General features: G+C 55.0%; 2 protein-coding genes across 2 annotated transcripts; one reads left to right on the top strand and one right to left on the bottom strand.

The window, feature by feature from the left end:
- Positions 1-671: 671 nt before the first annotated feature.
- On the top strand, positions 672-6,310 carry CYB561A3 (cytochrome b561 family member A3; the record flags this gene model as incomplete). Its single annotated transcript, XM_080709405.1, has 5 exons — positions 672-855; positions 3,131-3,339; positions 3,951-4,105; positions 4,977-5,133; positions 6,233-6,310. The coding sequence occupies 5 exons, from the start codon at positions 672-674 to the stop codon at positions 6,308-6,310; spliced, it is 783 nt and encodes a 260-aa protein (XP_080565531.1).
- A 3,143-nt stretch (positions 6,311-9,453) lies between these two features.
- On the bottom strand, positions 9,454-18,091 carry TKFC (triokinase and FMN cyclase; the record flags this gene model as incomplete). Its single annotated transcript, XM_080709757.1, has 16 exons — positions 17,911-18,091; positions 16,948-17,058; positions 16,672-16,853; positions 15,018-15,096; positions 14,653-14,742; positions 13,286-13,320; positions 13,124-13,208; positions 12,945-13,034; positions 12,378-12,494; positions 11,924-12,043; positions 11,627-11,764; positions 10,928-11,034; positions 10,724-10,827; positions 10,569-10,602; positions 10,370-10,459; positions 9,454-9,615 (listed from the first exon to the last, which is right to left on the bottom strand). Exons 2-16 carry the CDS (start codon positions 17,039-17,041, stop codon positions 9,454-9,456), a joined length of 1,527 nt encoding a protein of 508 aa, XP_080565883.1. The 5' UTR covers positions 17,042-17,058; positions 17,911-18,091.
- Between the last annotated feature and the right edge of the window lie 1,542 nt (positions 18,092-19,633).

Genomic DNA, 19,633 nt, shown 5'->3' with positions numbered 1-19,633 from the left:
ATTTATTTGGAAACAGGGTCTCACTTAGTTGCTGAGAGCCTCACTAAGGTGCTGAGGCTGGCTTTGAACCTGTGATCCTCCTGTCTCAGCCTCCCAAGCGCTGGGATTATAAGTGTGCACCACTACGCTCAGCTAGGGAGTGACTCTTTACCATGTGGTCTTCCTCAGCGTTCTAGGCCTGGGCCCTGGCATTCAGGTTCGCCCCAAGCTCGTTGCTCTGTGCGTGGCCAGGTGCCGGGTGAGGCCGCACTTGTTGCTCATAACCAGAGATGGAGCCACCTGGCCGTAAAAGCCTCATGGGGGTGGTACCCAGGCAGATGGCAGGAGAACTGAAGCAAAAAGATTCCGTCCAGCAGGGCATGGTGGTGCACGCTTGTAATCCCAGCATTTGCGAAGTTGAGACCGGAGAATCGCAGTTTGTGGACAATCGCAGCTACTTAGTGAGGCCCTCTGCAACTTAGTGAGATAGACAAAGAATAAAAAACAGGGCAGGGGGTGTAGCTCGGTGGTTGAATGACCCTGGGTTCCATCTCCAGAACTGGAAAAAAAAAAAAAAGATTCCGTCCCATATGCCAAGAGGAAGGTCAGTGCGATTTCCTGAGCCAGCGTGGGGTGCTCCTGAGCCAGTGGGGACATGTGACGTCTGCTTCTTCTAGGACCTCTTCATCACAATGGCCTCAGGGTGGTTTACCATGTCCTGCCTTGCGCTGGGGTCCCTGGGCTCCATGTGCGTCCTCTTCACTGCCTACTGGATGCAGTCCTGGCACGGCGGCTTTGCCTGGGATGGCAGCCTGCACATGTTCAACTGGCACCCGGTGCTCATGGTTTCTGGCATGGTGGTGCTCTATGGAGCTGGTGAGTGGGACGTGGGCGCGGGTGGCATGGTGGGCCTGGACAGAGCAGCGCGTCCCCTTGCCAAGGCTGGCCTCGTCAGTGTCGGGCCCGGGGCGGGTGGGGTAGAGCAGGTTGGGCTGTCACTAGGTCCAGATGTTATTTTGGAGAAGTGGTAGGAGTGGGGCATCTCAGAGGGGCAGGGTCACAGGTGCACTGGGACAGGGGCCAGCAAACTTTCTTTCAAGGGCCAGGTAGTAAATATTTCAGGCTTTGTAAGCCACGTAATCTATGTTGCAGCTACTCAATTCTGCCATGATAAGAGCAGCCACAGAGAATATGCACACAGGCCTGATATGGTGGCGCACGCCTGTAATCCCAACTAATCGGTAGGCCCGGGCAGGAGGAGTGCAGGCTCAAGGCCAGCATAAAATAAGAATAAAAAGGTCTGGGGATATAGCTCAGTGGTAGAGCTTCTTGCATAGCTTGTGTGAGGCCCTGGGTTCAGCCCCCAGATCGCAGGTTCATGGCCAGCCTCACAAATTTAATGAAACTCTCTGCAACTTAATGAGTCCCTGTTTCAAGTCAAAATAAAATTGGAGCTGGTCATGGTGGTGGATGCTTGTAATCCTAGTACTTGGGAGGCTGAGACAGGAGGATCACAAGTTCAGAGTCAATCTCATCTACTTAGTGAGGTCCTTTGTAACTTAGTGAGACCTTGTTTCAAAATAAAGAAAAAAAAAATAGGATTGGGGATGTAGCTTGGAGGTAGAATGCCCCTGGGTTCAATCCCCAGTATTATGAAGACAAGAAATACATAAGATAGCTGGGCATGGTGGCGCACGCTTGTAATCCCAGCATTCAGGAGGCTGAGACCGGAGGATCGTGGTTTGCGGACAGCCTCAGCAACTTAGTGAGGCCTTCTGCAACTTAATGAGACCCTGTTTCAAAGTAAAGAATTAAAAATAGGGCAGGAGGTATAGCTCAGAGGTCTAATACCCCTGGGTCCCATCTCCAGACCGGCAAAAATAAATAAATAAGATAAAATAGAAGCTGGGCGTGGTGGCGTACGCTTGTAATCCCAGCATTCGGGAGGCTGAGACCTGGAGGATCGCGGTTCGCGGACAGCCTCAGCTACTCAGTGAGGCCCTCTGCAACTCAGTGAGACCCAGTTTCAAAAAATAAAAGAATAAAAACTAGGGTAGGGGGTGTAGCTTGGAGGTCAAATGCCCCTGGGTTCCATCCCCAGACCCGCAAAAAAAAAAAAAAAAAAAAAAAAAGATAAAATAGGGCTGAGTGTAGCTTAGAGGTACACAGCCTCTGGGTTCAACCTCCGTACCACAAACACACAAACAAAAACTTTACTTACAAGAAGGAGGCAGGCTAGCTGGGCATGGTTGTGCATGCCTATAATCCCACTACTTGGGAGGCTGAGACTGAAGGATCGCAAGTTTAAGGCCAGCAAGCTATAACTTAGCAAGACTGGTTCAGATAAATAAAAAAGTAAGTAAGTAAGTAAGTAAATAGGCAGGCCTGGAGTGGATGAGGCTTAGAGGTAGAATGCCCTGGGTTCAATTCCCAGTAACACACACACACACACACACACGAAAGAAAACAAAAAGCAACTAAGAGACAAAGCCTGGCTGTTGACCTGTATTGTCTCTGACCTGATATCTGAATGCCTATATATTTTTTTCTTTTTCTCACCATGCTGGGAATCACACCAAGGGCCTCACGCATGCTAGGCAAGCGCTCTACCACTGAGCTACATTCCTGGCCCTTTTATTTATTTATTTATTTTTCCTCGGGTCTGGGGATGGAACCCAGAGGCATTTGACCTCCGAGCTACACCCCCTGCCCTATTTTTTATTCTTTATTTTGAAACCGGGTCTCACTGAGTTGCAGAGGGCCTCACTAAGTAGCTGAGGCTGTCCGCGAACAGTGATCCTCCAGGTCTCAGCCTCCCGAATGCTGGGATTGCAAGCGTGCGCCACCACGCCCGACTCCTTTTACTTCTTTTTGAGACGTGGTCTCTCTACATTGGCCAGGCTGCTTCAGCCTCCTGGGGAACCGGGCATGCGCCACCACTCCTGGCTGTTCCTCCCTCTTTAACTGGCCCCACTGTCCTCCCTCCATGGCCAACTGCTGTCCCACATCTGGCGGGGTAGACGATGCCGAGGCGTTGATACCAACTTCCTAGCATCTCCTCCTTCCTCATGTGTTGGCTGTGCCGGCGATTCCCCCGAGGTGTGATTGAGCACAAAGGAGGGAGGCTGACCGGCCCTGCTCTGTCCTGCAGCGTCGCTGGTGTACCGCCTGCCCCTGTCCTGGGTGGGGCCCAAGCTGCCCTGGAAAGTCCTGCACGCAGCCCTGCACCTGGTGGCCTTCATCCTCACTGTCTTGGGGCTGGTTGCCGTCTTTGAATATCACAACCATTCACGCATTGCCAACCTCTACTCCCTGCACAGCTGGCTGGGCATCACCACCGTCATCCTCTTCGCCGGCCAGGTGGGTTCTCTCCGCCTTCCTCTGGGTTCGCACGGCCAGGTCAAGGTAGCCTTGGGCCCCAGTTGGGGCTTCACTTTGTATCGGCTCCACATATTCCCTCTGCTCATTGCCTGGAGAGGGTCCTGCAGGGCGTTCCCCTAGACTTGGCAGATCCGAGGCTGCGGGAGGTTGGTGGCTGCCACGTTGATCCTGTCCCCCCCACCCCCGGGCCAGCTTTGTCACAGCATGGACCGTGCCGAGGAATCGGCCAGCTCCTTTCTGCTTTCCCTCTCCCGCCTCTGAGCCAGGAGCAATTCCGGAAGTGGCTTCTGTATTCTGATGTCAGTCCGGTAGCAGACCGGAATTTCTAAGGGGGCGCTGGCGGAAGCAGCTGAGCTAGCGGGTTTGTTACAGTCCTGCTGGGAGAGGATCGTAGCTAAGTGTTTTGTGTAGTTCTTGTCGGTTGTGTAATAGAAATGGACAGACCACCGTGAGGGGTGAGGCGTGTGGGGCCACGCCTGCGGGAGCATTTGAGTTGGGAAAGGAGCCGAGGGACAGGCGGTGCGGGGGCGGTGGGGGGGGCGCCTCTGGTCATGCGCAGTGCCGTCAGGGCCTCTCACTTGTGTCCACAGTGGCTCCTGGGCTTCGCCATCTTCCTCCTGCCTTGGGCATCCCTGTGGCTGCGCAGCCTCCTGAAGCCCATCCACGTGTTCTTTGGAGCCTCCGTCCTCTCTCTGTCCATTTCATCTGTCATTTCCGGCATCAATGAGAAGCTTTTCTTCAGTTTGTGAGTGTTATGGGGTCCCCAGCTTTAAGACAGAGGGGAGCCAATGGAATCGTCAGAAGATAACCTTTAAGTTGGGTGTGGTGGCGCACGCCTGTAATCCCAGCATTCGGAAGGCTGAGACAGGAGGATTGCACTTCGAGGACAGCCTTAGCTACTTAGCAAGGCCCTTTGCAACTCAGTGAGACCCTATTTTGAAATAATAAAAAATAGGGCTGGGAGGTAGAATGCACCTGGGTTCCAGCCCCAATACCGCAAAAAAAAAAAAAAAAAAAAAAAAAAAAAACTTTTATGATCATAGGACCCACCTACCATCCAGGTCTGGCAGGTGGGGAAATCGGTCTTTCTTTAAGTTGAGATTAGTGAATTGGTCAGCACATATTTATCAAGCATCATTGACTTACCACCTACTGTAACTACCTTACATCTAGCCCCTTCATCAACATTGGTGCTGATGTCACTACCACTTACAAGTGAGCGAAACAACAGAGAGGGGAAGGAACTTGCTAAGAACACACAGCCAGGAAGCAGCAGGGCCCGGGTGAGGTGAGCGGCCAGGCTGTAGTTCCTCTGAGCTTTTGGAGGTGGTGGTGGGGGGGGGGGTGGAAAGCAGAGAGGTGGAGGCTAGCCCTAGGTTTAGATCATAGTTATGTAACTTCAGGTGAGATGATTTCACCACTCTGAGCTGCTTTTCCTCATAGGTTAAAAGCATTTTACAGATGTGCGTTGTGGCAGGGACTTAGGAAGTGTGTTAAAATTCCAGGCCACAAGTAGCCCCAAGACTTTCTCTCCCTCTCTTAGTGGCATCCAGTCTCCCCCTGGTTAAAAACAGGTGGAGAAGTCTCAAGGGCCTACGTTGTTTTATCGTCTTCAGGAAAAATGGCACCAAGCCTTACTCCAGCCTGCCCAGCGAGGCCGTCTTTGCCAACAGCACCGGGCTGCTGGTGGTGGCCTTTGGGCTGCTGGTTCTCTATGTCCTCCTCGCTTCGTCTTGGAAACGCCCAGAGCCAGGGATCCTGACCGACAGACAGGTATGGCTGCCTTTCCCCATCCCCAGGTGGGGCAGGGTAGGGCAGGGCTAGAGAAGGACCACCCAGGAAGCCTCAGGCAGGAAGACTGCCCGGTGGCTGCTGGGAAGCCCAGTCTCTGAAGGTGGAGTGAGGGTGGCTCCAGAGCAGCACGTTCCAACAAGCATTCGCCTGTATGCTCAGGGCCTCCCAGAATTCCCCTCCCCTGATTCCTGGGCATCATGGGGTGAGGGGCAGCTCTCCCTTCCCCAGGAGGTGCCTGAGCTCGGTGTGGCGTGGGTGTGTAAGCCTTCGGTGGCAGCTCCGGGGTGAGGCTAGTGGATGCTTGAGCGGGTCCTGTCTGTTGTTTGCCGCTCAGGCTTTTGACAGTTGTCGGGAGATGGAGCACATACCAGGCTCAGGGATTTGGGGGCGCAGGTGTGGTGGCTTGTCCGGGGCTCGCCCTGCAGGTCGGAGGTCTGTGTGAACAGCTCAGCTTGGTGGGACTTCTCCAAGTCAGGGCCATCTTAACCGAGCGTCTGCCTTCTTTCCAGCCCCTGTTGTGTGACAGGGAGTGAAACGGGATGGGGCTCCTGGCGCAGTCGGCGGTGTGGTCCGTCCCCCAGAAGCGCTGTTCCACCTCGGGCTCCCAGCTGGCTTCACCAACAGACTTTCTTTGGACCTGGGCCCAAGCTTCTCCCATCGGTGTCCCGTTCCCTCCGGCCACTTGCTGCTCATCTGCTTTTCTTGGTGGCTTTGCTCCTGGCATGGGCTTCTCAGGTTCTGCTTTTGCACCAGACCGTGCTCGCTCTGAACAAGTCCTGCTGATTTTCCCCTAAAAACTCTTTAAGGATGTGGTGGAAAATCCCAATAGCTCAGAAAAGCCGGGGCGCAAGTGCAATCCACGATGTGGCCCGGCAGGGAGCCTTGCATTTCAGTTAGGTGGCCAGCCCTGCCTGCCTGAGTGTGCTGCTGGGCAGAGGCACGGAGCTGGCTGAAGGGGAGGGTGGCGGTGAGAGCAGCCTCTGCGGAGGAGCCAGGGGCCGGCTGCCTGAGCTGTGGTGCTCTGTATCGCTGTGCCTGTGTTGTGTGTATTGTGACCACGTGGTTCCACCTCTTCTAGCTGCTGCTACAGCTGGAGCCTGGATCCAGACCTTTCCCCGTGACTTACATGCCTGTCTCTGTTAGGCAGCCCTGGTAACCTGTTCTCCCAAAAGCAGCCTGTTCCCAGACGTCCCAAGAGTGGAGAGTAGCAAAGGTTTTGTGGCCTTCCTTCCCTGCCCACCTGTGCAGTCCCAGCCGTCCCTCCTGCCAGGGCCCCGAGTCTTGATCTAGCCTCTTGGGCCCACTGTGAAACAAGCCATCGTTCAGAGCCCCATGCCAACAGCCGTGGTGGTTACGCTGCCTTTAGGAGCGTCCCTGCTGCACGCTAGGGCACTGCCCCTGCCCCGCGGCCACTGCTTATCTGGTCTGAGGCTCCTGTGGCGAGTAGAGCCTGAGCTCTGCTCTTCTCCCGAGGGGAAGCTGGTGGGGAGGGAGGAGTCTGGCCCATCCCAAATGCTGACATCCCGTGCCTTATCCAAATAAGCGGTCAGGCTGCAGGCTCCACGCTCTGTGCTTAGACAGGAGGGACAAGGCCTAGAGAGCAGAGCTGTTCACTCCCTGGCAGGTGCCAGGCAGGTTGTCCACCTGGGCCCACAGCCAGATGTTGGGGAAGGGCTGTGAATGGACTGACACCGGGATGACTGCCACACACCTGTCTCCACCAGCACCCTGTTCACAGGAGTGGACATGTCACTTGTGTCTGAAGCTTGGTTTCCATTAAATATGTTTTTAAGAACTAAAGTTGTCTTAGTCCGGTCAGGCTGCTGTGACAGCTGCCATGGGCTGTGGGGCTCCAGCGGCACATTAGGCTGGAGGTCCAAGGTCGAGGCACCAGCAGGTGTGGGGTGTGGAGAGACCCACCTCCTCGGCTCATCTCCCCGTGACCGCACATATGGGAAGAGTACAAAGTGCTCTCTGGGACCTTTCTCTTACCCTTCTTTTTTGGTACTGGGGATTAAGCCCAGGGACATTGTACTTCTGCGCCATACCCTCAAGCCTATTTTATTTTTTTGAAACAGGCTCTTGCTAAATTGCTGAGGGCCTCATTAAGTTGCTAAAATTTGAACTCAAACCTGTGATCCTCCTGTCTCAGCTTCCTAAGTACTGAGATAGACATACCACCATGCCCAGCTTCAGGGCCTTTTTTTGGGGGGGGGGTTACTGGAGGTTGGAGAGACACCTCAGCTCTTATTTTTGATTTGAAATAGGATCTTGCTATGTTACTGAGAATCTCACCAGGTTGCTGAGGCTGGTCTTGAACCAGCAATTCTCCTGCCTCAGCCTCCCAGGTATTGGGATTACAGGAATGAGCCACCAAGCCTAGCTATCAGGGCCTCTCTTCAATGATAAAACTAGTCATGTTTTTTGTTTATTTTTACATATTGGGAATTGAACCCAGGGGCATTCTACCTTCAGGCCACACCCCTTTCTTTTTGTTTTGAAACAGGGTCTCACTAGGTTGCTGACAGCTTTACTATATTGCTGAAACTGTCCTCAAACCTGCAGACCTGTCTCAATTCCCAAGCACCGGGCTTTCAGGCACCTGCCACCAGGCCCTCTATGAGACTGCGCGGTCTAGTGGCCCCATCGCACTGGGGTGAGAATGTCCACACAGGAGTTTGGTGGCTGGGGGAGAGGGACACAGCACAAAGCCTCTGCTGAAATGACCCTGAGGTTAAGTGAGCGCTGGGCAGCTTGTCAAGGACTCAGGACAGGACTGCCCAAAAGTCCATACTACTGTCTGGAATGGTGTGTGATTCATGCATGTGTGGATGTCCTTAATAGTTAATGGCTTTTGGTCACTTGCTCGTCTCATGAGGAAGGAAATGTTTCCTGTTTTATAATCCAGAAAATAAGACACAAAAGGACAAGTACTTGACCTGGGCTCGTCTGGCCAGGAAACGCAGAGTTGGGATCCACAGGCCACTGCTTACTGCCCACCCCCTTGCCAGGCGTGGGCACAGGCACCGTGTGTGCTGATGCCAGCCTGCAGCACGGATGGGGCCATGCCTTGGCGTGCACTGCCTGGGGCGCCGGTGGGCGGCGAGCACTCAGACCCCTGGCCTCACTCAGCTCATTTGGATCATCCAGAGATGGCGCCTTTCTGATTTACACATCCCAAGGTCAAGTAAAGGCCGAGGATTCCTGTGGCTGGCTTAAAGCAGCCAGATTTCAAATCGTGGCTATGTGAGTGCACAGCCAGTGCCGTGAGGCACTCTCCACTGAGCACGTGCCAGGTGTGTACACGGTGTCTGCACCAGGCACGCAGCAGCCATTCATTCCTGCTTGCCCAGGGGCCGTCGGTGATTTTTCTAGAAGGGCTTAGGGGCTGGTGTGGCTGCAGTTTCTAACCTACAGCTCAGCCTTAGAATATAGTGCTTCCAGACGGGCATGGTGGCGCACGCTTGTAATCCCAGCATTCGGGAGGCTGAGACTGGAGGATCACGGTTCGCGGACAGCCTCAGCTACTTAGGCCCTCTGCAACTCAGTGAGACCCTGTTTCAAAATAAAGAATAAAAAATAGGGCAGGGGGTGTAGCTTGAAGGTCAATCACCCTTGGGTTCCATCCCCAGACCTGCAAAAAAAAAACAAAACAAAACAAAAAAAAACACAGTGCTTTCTTTTCCTTCTGAAGACCTAAATGTCCATCTGATTCTCAATCACTAAATTGTTAATTTGGTAAAAGAAAGAAGAGCCTTTCTGTCACTCTTACACACATCCAGTGTGGTGTATACAGTGGGAAGAAGAGGAATGGTGAGCCAGCCCGGCCCAGCAGAGCGGACGCAGGTGGTGAGGCGCTGTCTGGCAGATGGCCCGTGATCTCTGTGGTCAGGGCAAAGGTCCCTGGAGGAGGCAGTAGTGTTATGGCTTCACTGTGGTTTATTAACTTTCTTTTCCACACTGGTTTGGTTTCATGTTCAGAAGCCCTTTAGCAGGGGAGGCTTGAAGTCTTAAAACCAATTAGCACAGACAGGCTCCACTCTGGCTCAGAGAAATGCCTTATCCCTGAAGCCCAGAGCTGGAGGGACAGGCAGGGGCAGGGACTCCACCCTCCCAGGCGGCAGGTGCAGTTCAGCTCAGGACTGCCTCTTTGGTGTAGTTTTTGGAGACCTGGTGGAGGATTTCCTGCAGAACTCAGGACAGGCCCTGGGCTGGGTGAGGGGAGGTGAGCGCTGGCAGGCAGAGAAGCGACTACGGCTACCTCAGCAGAGCAGCGAGGGAGCTGCGGCCGAGGGGCAGTCACACACCCTGGCTCTGCAAGACCTCCAGAATGGCTCGCAGGATGGCTGCGGCTGCCACCGCCCCGGGGTCTGGCTGGTCCAGCCGCGCAGAGCTGATGTAACTGGCTCTTCCGGCTCCGGCTTCCATGTTCTTGGTGGCCTCAGCTGCAGCTTCAGCACTCTGAGGAGGCATGGGCAGAGGTTTGAGGCAGGCCACCAGAGCGCCTCTACTTTTTTATTTTTTGGTGGTGGTAGGGATTGAACCCAGGGGCTCTGAGCTCCACCCCCAGCCCTAATTTATTAATTTTCTTTGAAACAGGGTGTCACTAAGCTGCTGAGGGACTTGCTAAGTTGCTGAGAGTGGCCTTGAGCCTGCACTCCTTCCCGTCTCAGCCGCCCAAGTACTGAGGTTACAGGTGTGCCCCTCAAGGAGCCTCTTGTCCAGTGGTGCCAGCACCCTCTCTGTGCCACCCAGTGGAGAGGCCGCTTCTCATCCACTAGTGGAGAAGGGCCACCATTTGCTGAAGCCCTGCTATGTCCCAGGCCTGTGGGGCTCACCGTCTCCAGCCCCCTCACTGCCTCCTGTGAGAGAGAGAGAGGTACTAGGGATTGAACCCAGAAGCATCCTGCCTTTGAGCTCCCCTGGCCCTTTTTAAATTTTAAAACAGTCTCTCAGCCGGGTGTGGTGGCGCACACTTGTAATACCAGCATTTGGGAGGCTGAGATGGAGGATGGCGGTTCGCGGACAGCCTCAGCTACTCAGTGAGGCCCTCGGCAACTCAGTGATACAGATACTCATCTCCCCTTTACAGAGGAAGAAACGGAGGCACAGAAGTTTCATTGCTTTTCAAGGTCCTGTGGAGATGGGAGCCCGGGGCTCCAAGCCTGTCTACACCCTGGGGGTCAGGCCCTGGGGATCTGGCCAGCTCACTCACCTTGACTGCTTTGGTCAGGACCTTGAAGAGATCGGCCCCTGGGCTCTTCCAGGCATGGAGTTCCTGTCCTGCTGCCCACAGAGAATCCAGCTGGACAAGGAGAGGGAGAGGCGCTGAGCAGAGGCCCCGCCAGAGGGTGGCCTTCAGGGCTTGAAGGCTCAAAGGGAGAAGAGTGGGGGAGCACAGCCCAAGTACATACCATAGTCCTGTCCCCGGGTGTGGCCTTTCCATACCTGGCAGGAAACAGTGACAAGACTCTCTGTAGGGAATCACTCTGGCCGTAGGGGTGGGGCCTGGATGGGAGCAGGTGACACCCGCCAACCACCCCCCCAGCACACCCTGGCTCCTGCTCACTTCTGCATGGCCTCCAGCCCGGCATCCATGGCAACAGACCAGGCTGCGAGGTCAGTCTTGGCCTTGAGGGGCTGGGCAGCGGCAGTGAGAAACAGGCCGTAGAGCTGGGGAGGACCAGGATGTAAGCACACAAGCTGGCCTGGGCCCAGCAGAGCCGCCATTCCTCCCTGCAGCCCTTCTGCCCCAGAGGCTTCCGGCACTCACCGCCCCAGAGGAGCCTCCCATCTTCTCCAGCAGCAGGACAGACAGCTTGGAGAGGAGCTGGGCAGGGCTGGCTGGGGGCGGGCCCTCCTTCAGCCACCCCTGGATGGCTGCAGACAGTGGTGAGGTTTTCAGAGGTGTCTGTTTTCCATCCCCAGCCCACTGCACTAACACCCTACGTGTTTTACTGATTGTTTATTGAGAGCAGTGATTTCTGTCTGGTCACTCTTGTAGTCACAGAGATAAAAGCAGGGCCTGGCCATGGGATAAAATATACATTTTTCTTTTTTGAATGCATGGTGCTGGACAATTAAGAGCAACTACAGAGTGAGTTTGCATGAATCTTAAGTTAACTGTTCACTGTAAAAGATTTCATTTTCTTTGGAGATAACAACCTCCCACATTTGTAGTGTAAGAAACTCCTTGTCCTTTTTTTTGTTTTTTGGGGGGTGCCGGGCATGGAACCCAGCACCTCAAGCACACTAGATAAGTGTTCTGCCACTGAGCCACCCAGCCCAAAGCTGCTTTTTTCTAGGAAAAGAGGTTAACTAGATGCTGGGGTTTGGGGAATGATCTCACTTGGCAAAGGAAAAGGTGGCAACCTCATGACAGTCCTCTAAGCATTTTGGAAATTGTTCTGTTTCATTGTCCGGCATGCCACACCGGCCCACTTCAGGACCCTGGAGAGTCCCAGGCACCCACCTTTGGCAGCACGGCTATGGGTGGTGCCACAGTCCCCGTCGCCCGCAGCCCGGTCCAGGGCATTCAGGTGCTCCTCCAGGCCCAGGAGGGTGGTGCACACCCGCTCCAGCACAAGCACCATCCGCTTCGAGGCCACGCCTACAAAGGAGGACAGTGGGGCAGAGGCCGCTGACAGAGGGACCCACAGTGTAGGAGGTATGGGTGCTAGGGCTCCTGCACACCCGTCCCCTCCAGGGCTCATGTCAGAGCTCGGGGCCACCGAGGATGCCTGCTCCTTCCCCAAGACAGAGCTGGTACCTCCTGCAGGAGTGGAATCAGGGGCCTCCTGGGGCTCAGTGGGGGCAGCCCGGCTCCTCTTCCGTCCAGTTACGGCGACCTTGGCCACGTTAGGCCAGGCTGCTGCAGTGGTTTCCGCATCTAGGGACAGTGAGGAAGCTCAGACACAGCTGGCCCACCGGGGATCAGTGGGGCCTGGCTTCCCCGGCCCTGGGGGAGGGAGTCCCCCTCGAGAAACGTGTCGTGAGCGCCAGCCTTATGGGGGCTGCATGGAGGGTCCCCGGGGAGAAGGTCAGCAGATCCGAGGAGAGTCCCAGTACCAACTCCCGCAGAGTCAGGGTAGGGCTGGAGAAGGATGGAGATGCTTTGAGGGGCGCCTCAGGGGGTCTGAACTCCAACTGTCCTGGTCAGCCCTGGCGGGACTTGCCCAGCGACAAGGAGCCTGGCTTGGCTGAGCCTGGGCTCCGGGTCTCACCGATCAGTTTCAGGAGGGGCTCATCCACCAGCAGGAGGGTGAGCGAAATGCCAGGCATCTCCAGTGCTGACATGAAGGTGCCCACCAGGGCTCGGGCAATCTTCACTCCGCGGCCCTCTGCAAGGCGAGCATGGAAGTCCATGGGGAGGGGCGGGCACACCACGCCCAGCCCACCCCAGAGCACACAGAAGAGGAGACCATGGGTGGGGCTGGGCCTGGTGTCAGTAGGGAGATGACCACACTCCCTGGAGATGTCTGCTCTCACAGGGCAGATGGATAAATACAGGTCTCATTTACTGAATTCCAGACAGTGTGCTGTGTGTTACATAGGCTTAGTTTCAGTTTATCTTCACAACCATCTTAGAAGGCCGGTAGTGTTACTATTTCTCTCAATTTATAGACAAGAAAACAGGCTCAAGGTCCTCAGCTGTTCAGAGGCAGAGTGATGATTTAACTGGGCTGTGTGACAGCACGGCCCACGTTCTGAGCCGTTGCAGGACCCTGCTTCTGCTGCTTTCCTATGCCCAGATTCACAGGGATGGGGTCCCCTTCCCAGTGTGGGCTCACCCAGAGAGCGGACAGCAGCATCAGCCATGATGCCCAGTTCCAGGAATGACAGGCCACCCAGGTTGTTGACCATCAGCACCACCGAGGAGCCTGTGGGTAGACATGGCATCCCGTGAGGCTCTCGGCTGCTCCCCGCCCAGCGGGGCAGGGAGAGTGGAGCGGGACAGCGGGCCACTCACCTTGCTGCACAGGCACGCGGGACACGTTGACGGCGCTCGTCATGTGGTCGAGCATGAGCTTGACAATCTCATCCGCGGTTGCCATCTGTCAGAGGGAGCCTAGAGTCAGCTGCACTTCGGGGGCCTTGGCCTTGGGGGCCCTGGGCCAAGAAGTCTGCCTACCTTTACACGGCGCACACCAGCTTCCCCGTGGATCCCTGCAGAGAGATGTGGTCACTGCTGGCTTGTTCAGGGCCTGGGGATTCACGCCTTGTGTGTGAGTGTGAGTGTGTGTGTGTGTGTGTGTGTGTGTGTAAGTAAAATGGGATTGAATCCAAAGGGGTTCTATTTATTGGTACTGTGAATTAAACCCAGAGACATTCTACCCTCAAGCCAGAACATTCTATCTCCAAGCTACACCCCAGCCCTATTTTATTTGGAAACAGGGTCTTGCTAAGTTTTTGAGAGACACTATGTTGCTAAGAGCCTGGCTAAATTGCTGAGGCTGTCCCCAAACCTGCAATCTTCCCAAGTACTGGGATTACAGGCATGTGCTACAATATCCTGCTCACTCCTCATTTTTTTAAAATAAAAAATTTACTAAGTATTTGGGCATGGTGGTACTGTGCATTCAGGAGGCTAACACTGGAGGATCTCGGTTTGCAGACAGCCTCAGCTACTTAGTAAGGCTCTTTGCAACTCAGTGAAACTCTGTTTCAAAATAAAGAATAGAAATAGGGCTGGGGGTGTAGCTCAGAGGTAGAATGTCCCTGGGTTCCATTCCCAGTACCATAAAAAAAAATTACTAAGTGCTTGGTACTGGGTACTAGGCATATGAGCAATGGACATAATAATGAAAAATAAAAGCCAGGCTTGGGGGCAACACCTGTAATCCCAGTACTTGGGAGGCTGAGACAGGTGGATCACAGGTTCAAAGCCAGCATTGGCAACTTAGTGAGGCCTTCTACAACTTAGTAAAACCCTGTTTCCAAATAAAAAATAAAATAGGTCTGGGGGTATTGCTCAGAGAATATCCCTGGGTTCAATCCTCAGTACTAAAACAACACTAAAAAAAAATAAAAATAAAAAAATCAGTCTTTGCTCTCAGGAAGCTCACCTATGGTGGTGGAGACAGCTGAGAATCAAAGTAGCTTTAAACAGAGGCAGCCACGGTGAGGCCCCAGAAGGCCGACACCAGCCATCACTTTGGAAGCAGAGGGGAGGAAGGGGAAAGTCCACAGCTGTGGGCTGGTGACGTCTGGACACCCTGACAGAAGGGCTGCCCCTGGGCACAGGCAGGACTAGAAGTGTGAGTAAAGGCGAGGAAGGGTGTGCACAGAGCCCTGCGTGGCTGGAGCCCCAGGGTAGACGGCTGTGCAGGCAGCAGTGAGGCGGGTCAGGCCAGGCTGGCCCTCAAGGGCCCACTTATGTGTACTGAGCTCACCAAGGGGGCAGCTCAGCGAGCAGAGACCAGGCAGATGGCCCAGGCCTAGGATGGGCAGACCCTGAGCAAGGAGCAGCATGGCTGGACAAAGCGGCCAGACGCTTACCTAGGCCCAGCTCCACCTCATCGGCTGCAAGCTGAAAGGTGGGTTTGGAACCAGGGACGCTGCAGGAGGACAAGCTCACCCCCAGGGTGCCTAGGAGAAATGAGACAGAGAAGGATGCGGCTCTGCTCTCGGCCCTGGGCAGGCAGTGGCAGTGCCTCTGGAGGAAGCCTAAGCACGGGCATCCTCTTCTCTGAGCAAGGCCGCATACCCTTCATCTCAGTAATAAAAGAAAACCCAGCTAGTACCCACTGCACCAAGCCTGGGGGCTCCCAGTTTCCCTCAGCAACCAGGGAATAACATGACCACCTCTGTCATGCGGCTGACAGTCCCAGACCTGCCCTACCCCACCCCAGGCTGGCACTCACCCATGCTCTTGGCGACCTCGCTCACCCGCTTCGTGATCTCCTCCAGCCCCACGCCGGCCTCAGCCAGGGCACCAGCCACCTGCAGCCACACAGGGGGAGCCCCGGGGAAGGGTGTTGGGGACAGTGCAGGGCGTCTCAGGACTTTCCCCTCAACCTGACCTCACGCTCGGGGTTGAGGAGTGTTTTCCCCTCGTCCACAATCCACCTGCCTAGAACTTCCAAGTATTCTGGTCTGTTTGAGGCAGAAGGGACTTTAAAGATGGGAAAATAAGCTGGGTGTGGTGGTGGCGCACGCTTGTAATCCCAGTACTTGGGAGGCTGAGATAGGAGGATTGCGGGTTTGCAGCCAGCCTCAGCTACTTAGTGAGGCTCTCTGCAACTTAGTGAGACCCTGTTTCAAAAATAAAGAGTAAAAAAATAGGGCTGTGGGTGTGGCTCAGAGGTACAACGCCCCTGGATTTGCAAAAAAAGGGGGGGATAAGCCCAGAGAACAGAGGCGACTTGTTCTGGCCAGTTGGTGGCCAGTTTCCTCATTGTTTTCTAGATGGTACAGAACTGGGGATTGAACCCAGTGGCAATCTACCTCTGAGCTACACCCCCAGCCCTATTTCTTATTCTTTATTTTGAAACAGGGTCTCACTAAGTTGTGGAGGGCCTAAAGAGCTAAGGTTGGCCACAGACCCGCAATCCCGCTGTCTGAGCCTCCCAAGTACTGGCATTACAAGCGTGCGCCGCCACCTCCAACAGTTTCCTGAGTTTTGGCCGAGAGTTCTTTCTTTACAGAATATATACTCTGGCTCACTTTACCCACCCACCCATCACTCACCTACCTACCCACCCAATTTTTACCAAGCATCTAGTATGTGCGGAAAAGGAAAAAGATGACTGAGCCGGTCTGGGGAGGGGCTGGGGAAGCAGACATACAGTGAACATTACTGCAGGTGGCAACTGCAGATGGGGGGGATGCAACAGGGGGCTGCAGGTGCCCTGAGGAGGAGCGCCCGGCAGGCTTGGGGTACTGGAGAGATCAGGAAGAGCTTCCTCAAGGAACCATGGGAGCCGGCCTTCCTCGGAAGTTAGCAAAGCCACAGGAGGCTGGCCAGGGAAAGAACTTTCCAGGCCGCAGCGCACAAAGCTGTGGAGATGAGCCAGGGCGGCAAGCACAAGGCCCTGCTATGATGGGGCTGCTGGGAGGTGAAGCTGGGCCAGGGAGCTGAGACGAGACAGTAGGGGGCACCTGACCAGGGCTCGGGTTGGCTCTGGAACCCAAGATGTCTCCAGTGGGCAGAGAACTGGCCAGATACATGTTCTTAAAAGACGTGTCAGTGGTAGTTGGGGAATAGACTGAGGGCAGGAAGCAGGTGGTGCCTGGTGAGGTGGCCACAGACGTGAGCAGGAGTGAGGGCAGCAAGGGCCAGGTGGGAGGAAGGAGTGCACTGCAGAGGCAGCTGGGAGAGGCGCAGGACGGGCCACGGACTGGCTGCGGGGTGGGGCCACCCAGGGCCGGGCCTGGAGAATGCCCATCTCCTGGGCTGGGTGGTTGAGGGGATGGACCTGCTTCCTGGGTCAGGGAGAAGGAGCGGCTGGGAAGGTCCAGGCACCAGGTGCTGCCCAGTGGAAGAGTGGCCAGCTTGCGTCAGGGTGGGAGGCTCACCTTGTGGATGAGCACTGTGCCACAGAGGCCCCGCCGGCCGGCCTTCTTCAGGACAGTGAAGGCGCTGTCATCCCCAATGACCACCATTTCCACAGGGATGCCCTCTGCCCGGGCCTGCTCCCGGGCCAAGCCGAAGTTGAGCCGATCCCCAGTATAATTCTTCACGATGAGGAGGGTCCCCGCTGCAGGAGCGGCCAGCAGGAACCGTCAGTGCTTACCCTCGCCCGCCTCAAGGAGGGCTCCCATCCCTGTGCTCCCTCCTGTGTCCAGCCTGACCTGTGCCTGCCTGGGCCACAGCCCTGATGGCTGCCAGGATGCTGCCCACGGCCGGGGAGGTGAACACGGCTCCTGCGATGACCCCCGTCAGCATCCCCTTCCCGATGAAGCCTGCAGAGTGGAGGGTGGAGGGAAGGTGCTGTTAAGGACCGTGCCTGCAGTCACTGGGGCTTCGCACACACTCGGGCTCCACAGTGGGTGAGCTCTCCCGCGTGCTTTTGCTAAAAGGTCCCCCCAGGTCTTCACGTGGCTGAGCCCTTCTCAGAGGTGCCCCTGGGGTCGCATCCTGAAGCTGTCACCATTCCCCAGGGACTCACTGGTCGTCACCCTGTCCCACAGTCTGCTTGTCCCTTAGCACTCTCTGAAGCGATCTTGTTCATTTCTGTGTCTACGCGGCTGTTGCCAGGAGTAGGGTATGAGCTCCACGGAAGGAGGAGCTTGTCTGGTTCGCTGCTGGGCTCCTAGTGCCCAGAAGAGCGCCAGGCACACTGCGGGCTCACTCAAGAGCAAACGTCCCTGCCCTCCAAGAGTTCTCAAGGAGGGCTCACATCCCTGGTACCAAACAGGGGACAAACCCATGACTCTCCGTGTGTGGAAATGGCAGGGTGGGATGCAGAAGAGGGATTGTGCTTTAGGCTGGGAGAGTCAGGAAGGCTTCCTGGAGGGGCTGGCTGGCTGAGGCGGGAAGGCCAGGCGGCTTCCTGGAATCATCGACTCTCAGGGCTGGAAGAGCTGGGAGATTGTCTGGTCCCATCTCACGCTTCTAGTGTTGTGGCAGCCAAGACCCAGAGAGGCAGCGCCTGGCCCCGGATTGCAGCCTGAGGGAGTGGGCAAGTGGGAACCAGGCCCGCTCTTGATTTTGTGTGGGTCTGTCTGTCCTGCACCTCAGGGCAGCACTGAAGCTCTCCCAGGAGCTTGCCGACTCCACCAGCGCCTCCCACCCCACCCACCCAGGCCACTCACCAGCATGGGCGGGCTCATGGCCAGAGCCCCCGCCTGACAGCAGCGCCACCCGGCCCTTGAGGCTGTCCAGGTCAGAACGGAGGGCCACGCGGTGGCCCTGCAGGATCTGCAGGTCGGGGTTGCAGGCCACCAGGCCGGCGAGGGCATCATCAGCACAGCCTGCCACTGAGTTCACCAGCTTCTTGGACTGTGGGGAAATGAGGAGGCTCAGGTGTGGTCAGCAGAGACACCGTATCCTGCCAGCTGCACTGCTGTGCGAAGACCCCTCTCCACACTCAGCCGGGAAATCCAGGGGCACAGCAGGGCTCTGCGTGGAGCCATATTACACTGGGAGATGTTTCTGTTACTTTAGTCTTTCATTTGTGACTTTTTTGTGTGTGTGTGTGTGATCACGAGGGACTGAACACAGGTGTGTTCTACCTCTGAGCTACACTCACAGCCCTATTTTATTTTTACTTTGAAACAGGGCCTCTCTACGTTGATGAAAGTATCACTACTTGCAGAGGCTGTCCGTGAACTTGCAATCCTCCTGTCACAGCCTCCCAAGTACCGGGATTACAAGTGTAATCCAGCTCTATTTTATATTTTGAAACAGGGTCTTACTAAGTTACTGAGGGCCTTGCTATGTTGCCGAGGCTGGCCTTGAACCTGCGATCCTCTTGTCTCACTTTCTCACATACTGGGATAATAGGTGTGTGCCACCATGCCTTGCCTGTGACTGTGTGCACCGTGTGCATTTGTGTGTGTGTATGTGTGTGTGTCTGGGAATTGAACCCAGGGGAGCTTTACCACTGGACTATACCTCAGCCTTTTTTAATATTTTAAATTTTTTTGTGGTACTGGGGATTGAACTGAGGGGTATTCTACCTCCAAGCTACACCTTCAGCCCTATTTTTTACTTTTATTTTGAAACAGGGTCTTGCTAGGTTGCTGAGAGTCTCAGTATTTGCGGAGGCTGTCCTCAAACCTGCAATCTTCCTGTCTCAGCCTCCTAAGTACTAGAATTACATGCATGCGCCACCACAACTAGCTTAATTATTTTTGTTTATTTATTTTTTTTGGTGGTACTGGGGGTGGAACCTGGAGGCTTTCAACCTCCGGGCTATACACCCAGACCTATTTTATATTTTATTTGGAAACAGGGTCTCACTAAGTTGCTGAGAGCCTCACCAAGTAGCTGAGGCTGGCAATGAACCTGTGCAATCCTCCTGTCTCAGCCTCCCAAGCGCAGGGTTACAAGGGTGTGCCACAACACCTGGCTTGGCTTAATTATTTTAAATTTTGCTTTAAGACAAAGAAAACAGGGGAGTTAAGAGTCTTCAATTAAAAAAACAACAACGCTGGGTGTGGTGGCGCATGCTTGTAATCCCCAGGCTTGGGAGGTGGAGACAGGAGGAGACAGGAGGATCGCGCTGGTTCAAAGCCAGCCTCTCTGGCTTAAGAGACCTTGTTTCCAAATAAAAATATAAAATAGGTCTGGGAGTGTAACCCATAGGTAGAAGGGTTTCCAGGAACCCCAGTACCACCAAAAAATAAAAAATAAAAAATAGAAATAAAAAAACAACAACAAATCAATGAATTGGGGCCCAACATCTACTTTGGTCAAAGGGGAACTCAGGCTGGGCGTGGTGGTACACATTTGTAATCTTAGTACTTGGGAGGCCGAGACAGGAGAATCGCAGGTTCGCAGCCAACCTCAGCAACTTAGGAGGCCCTCTGCAAC

This window comes from Muscardinus avellanarius, assembly GCF_963383645.1.
Source record: "Muscardinus avellanarius genome assembly, chromosome: 1".
Lineage (NCBI taxonomy): Eukaryota > Metazoa > Chordata > Mammalia > Rodentia > Gliridae > Muscardinus > Muscardinus avellanarius.
This window is presented reverse-complemented; position numbering and strand designations above follow the sequence as displayed.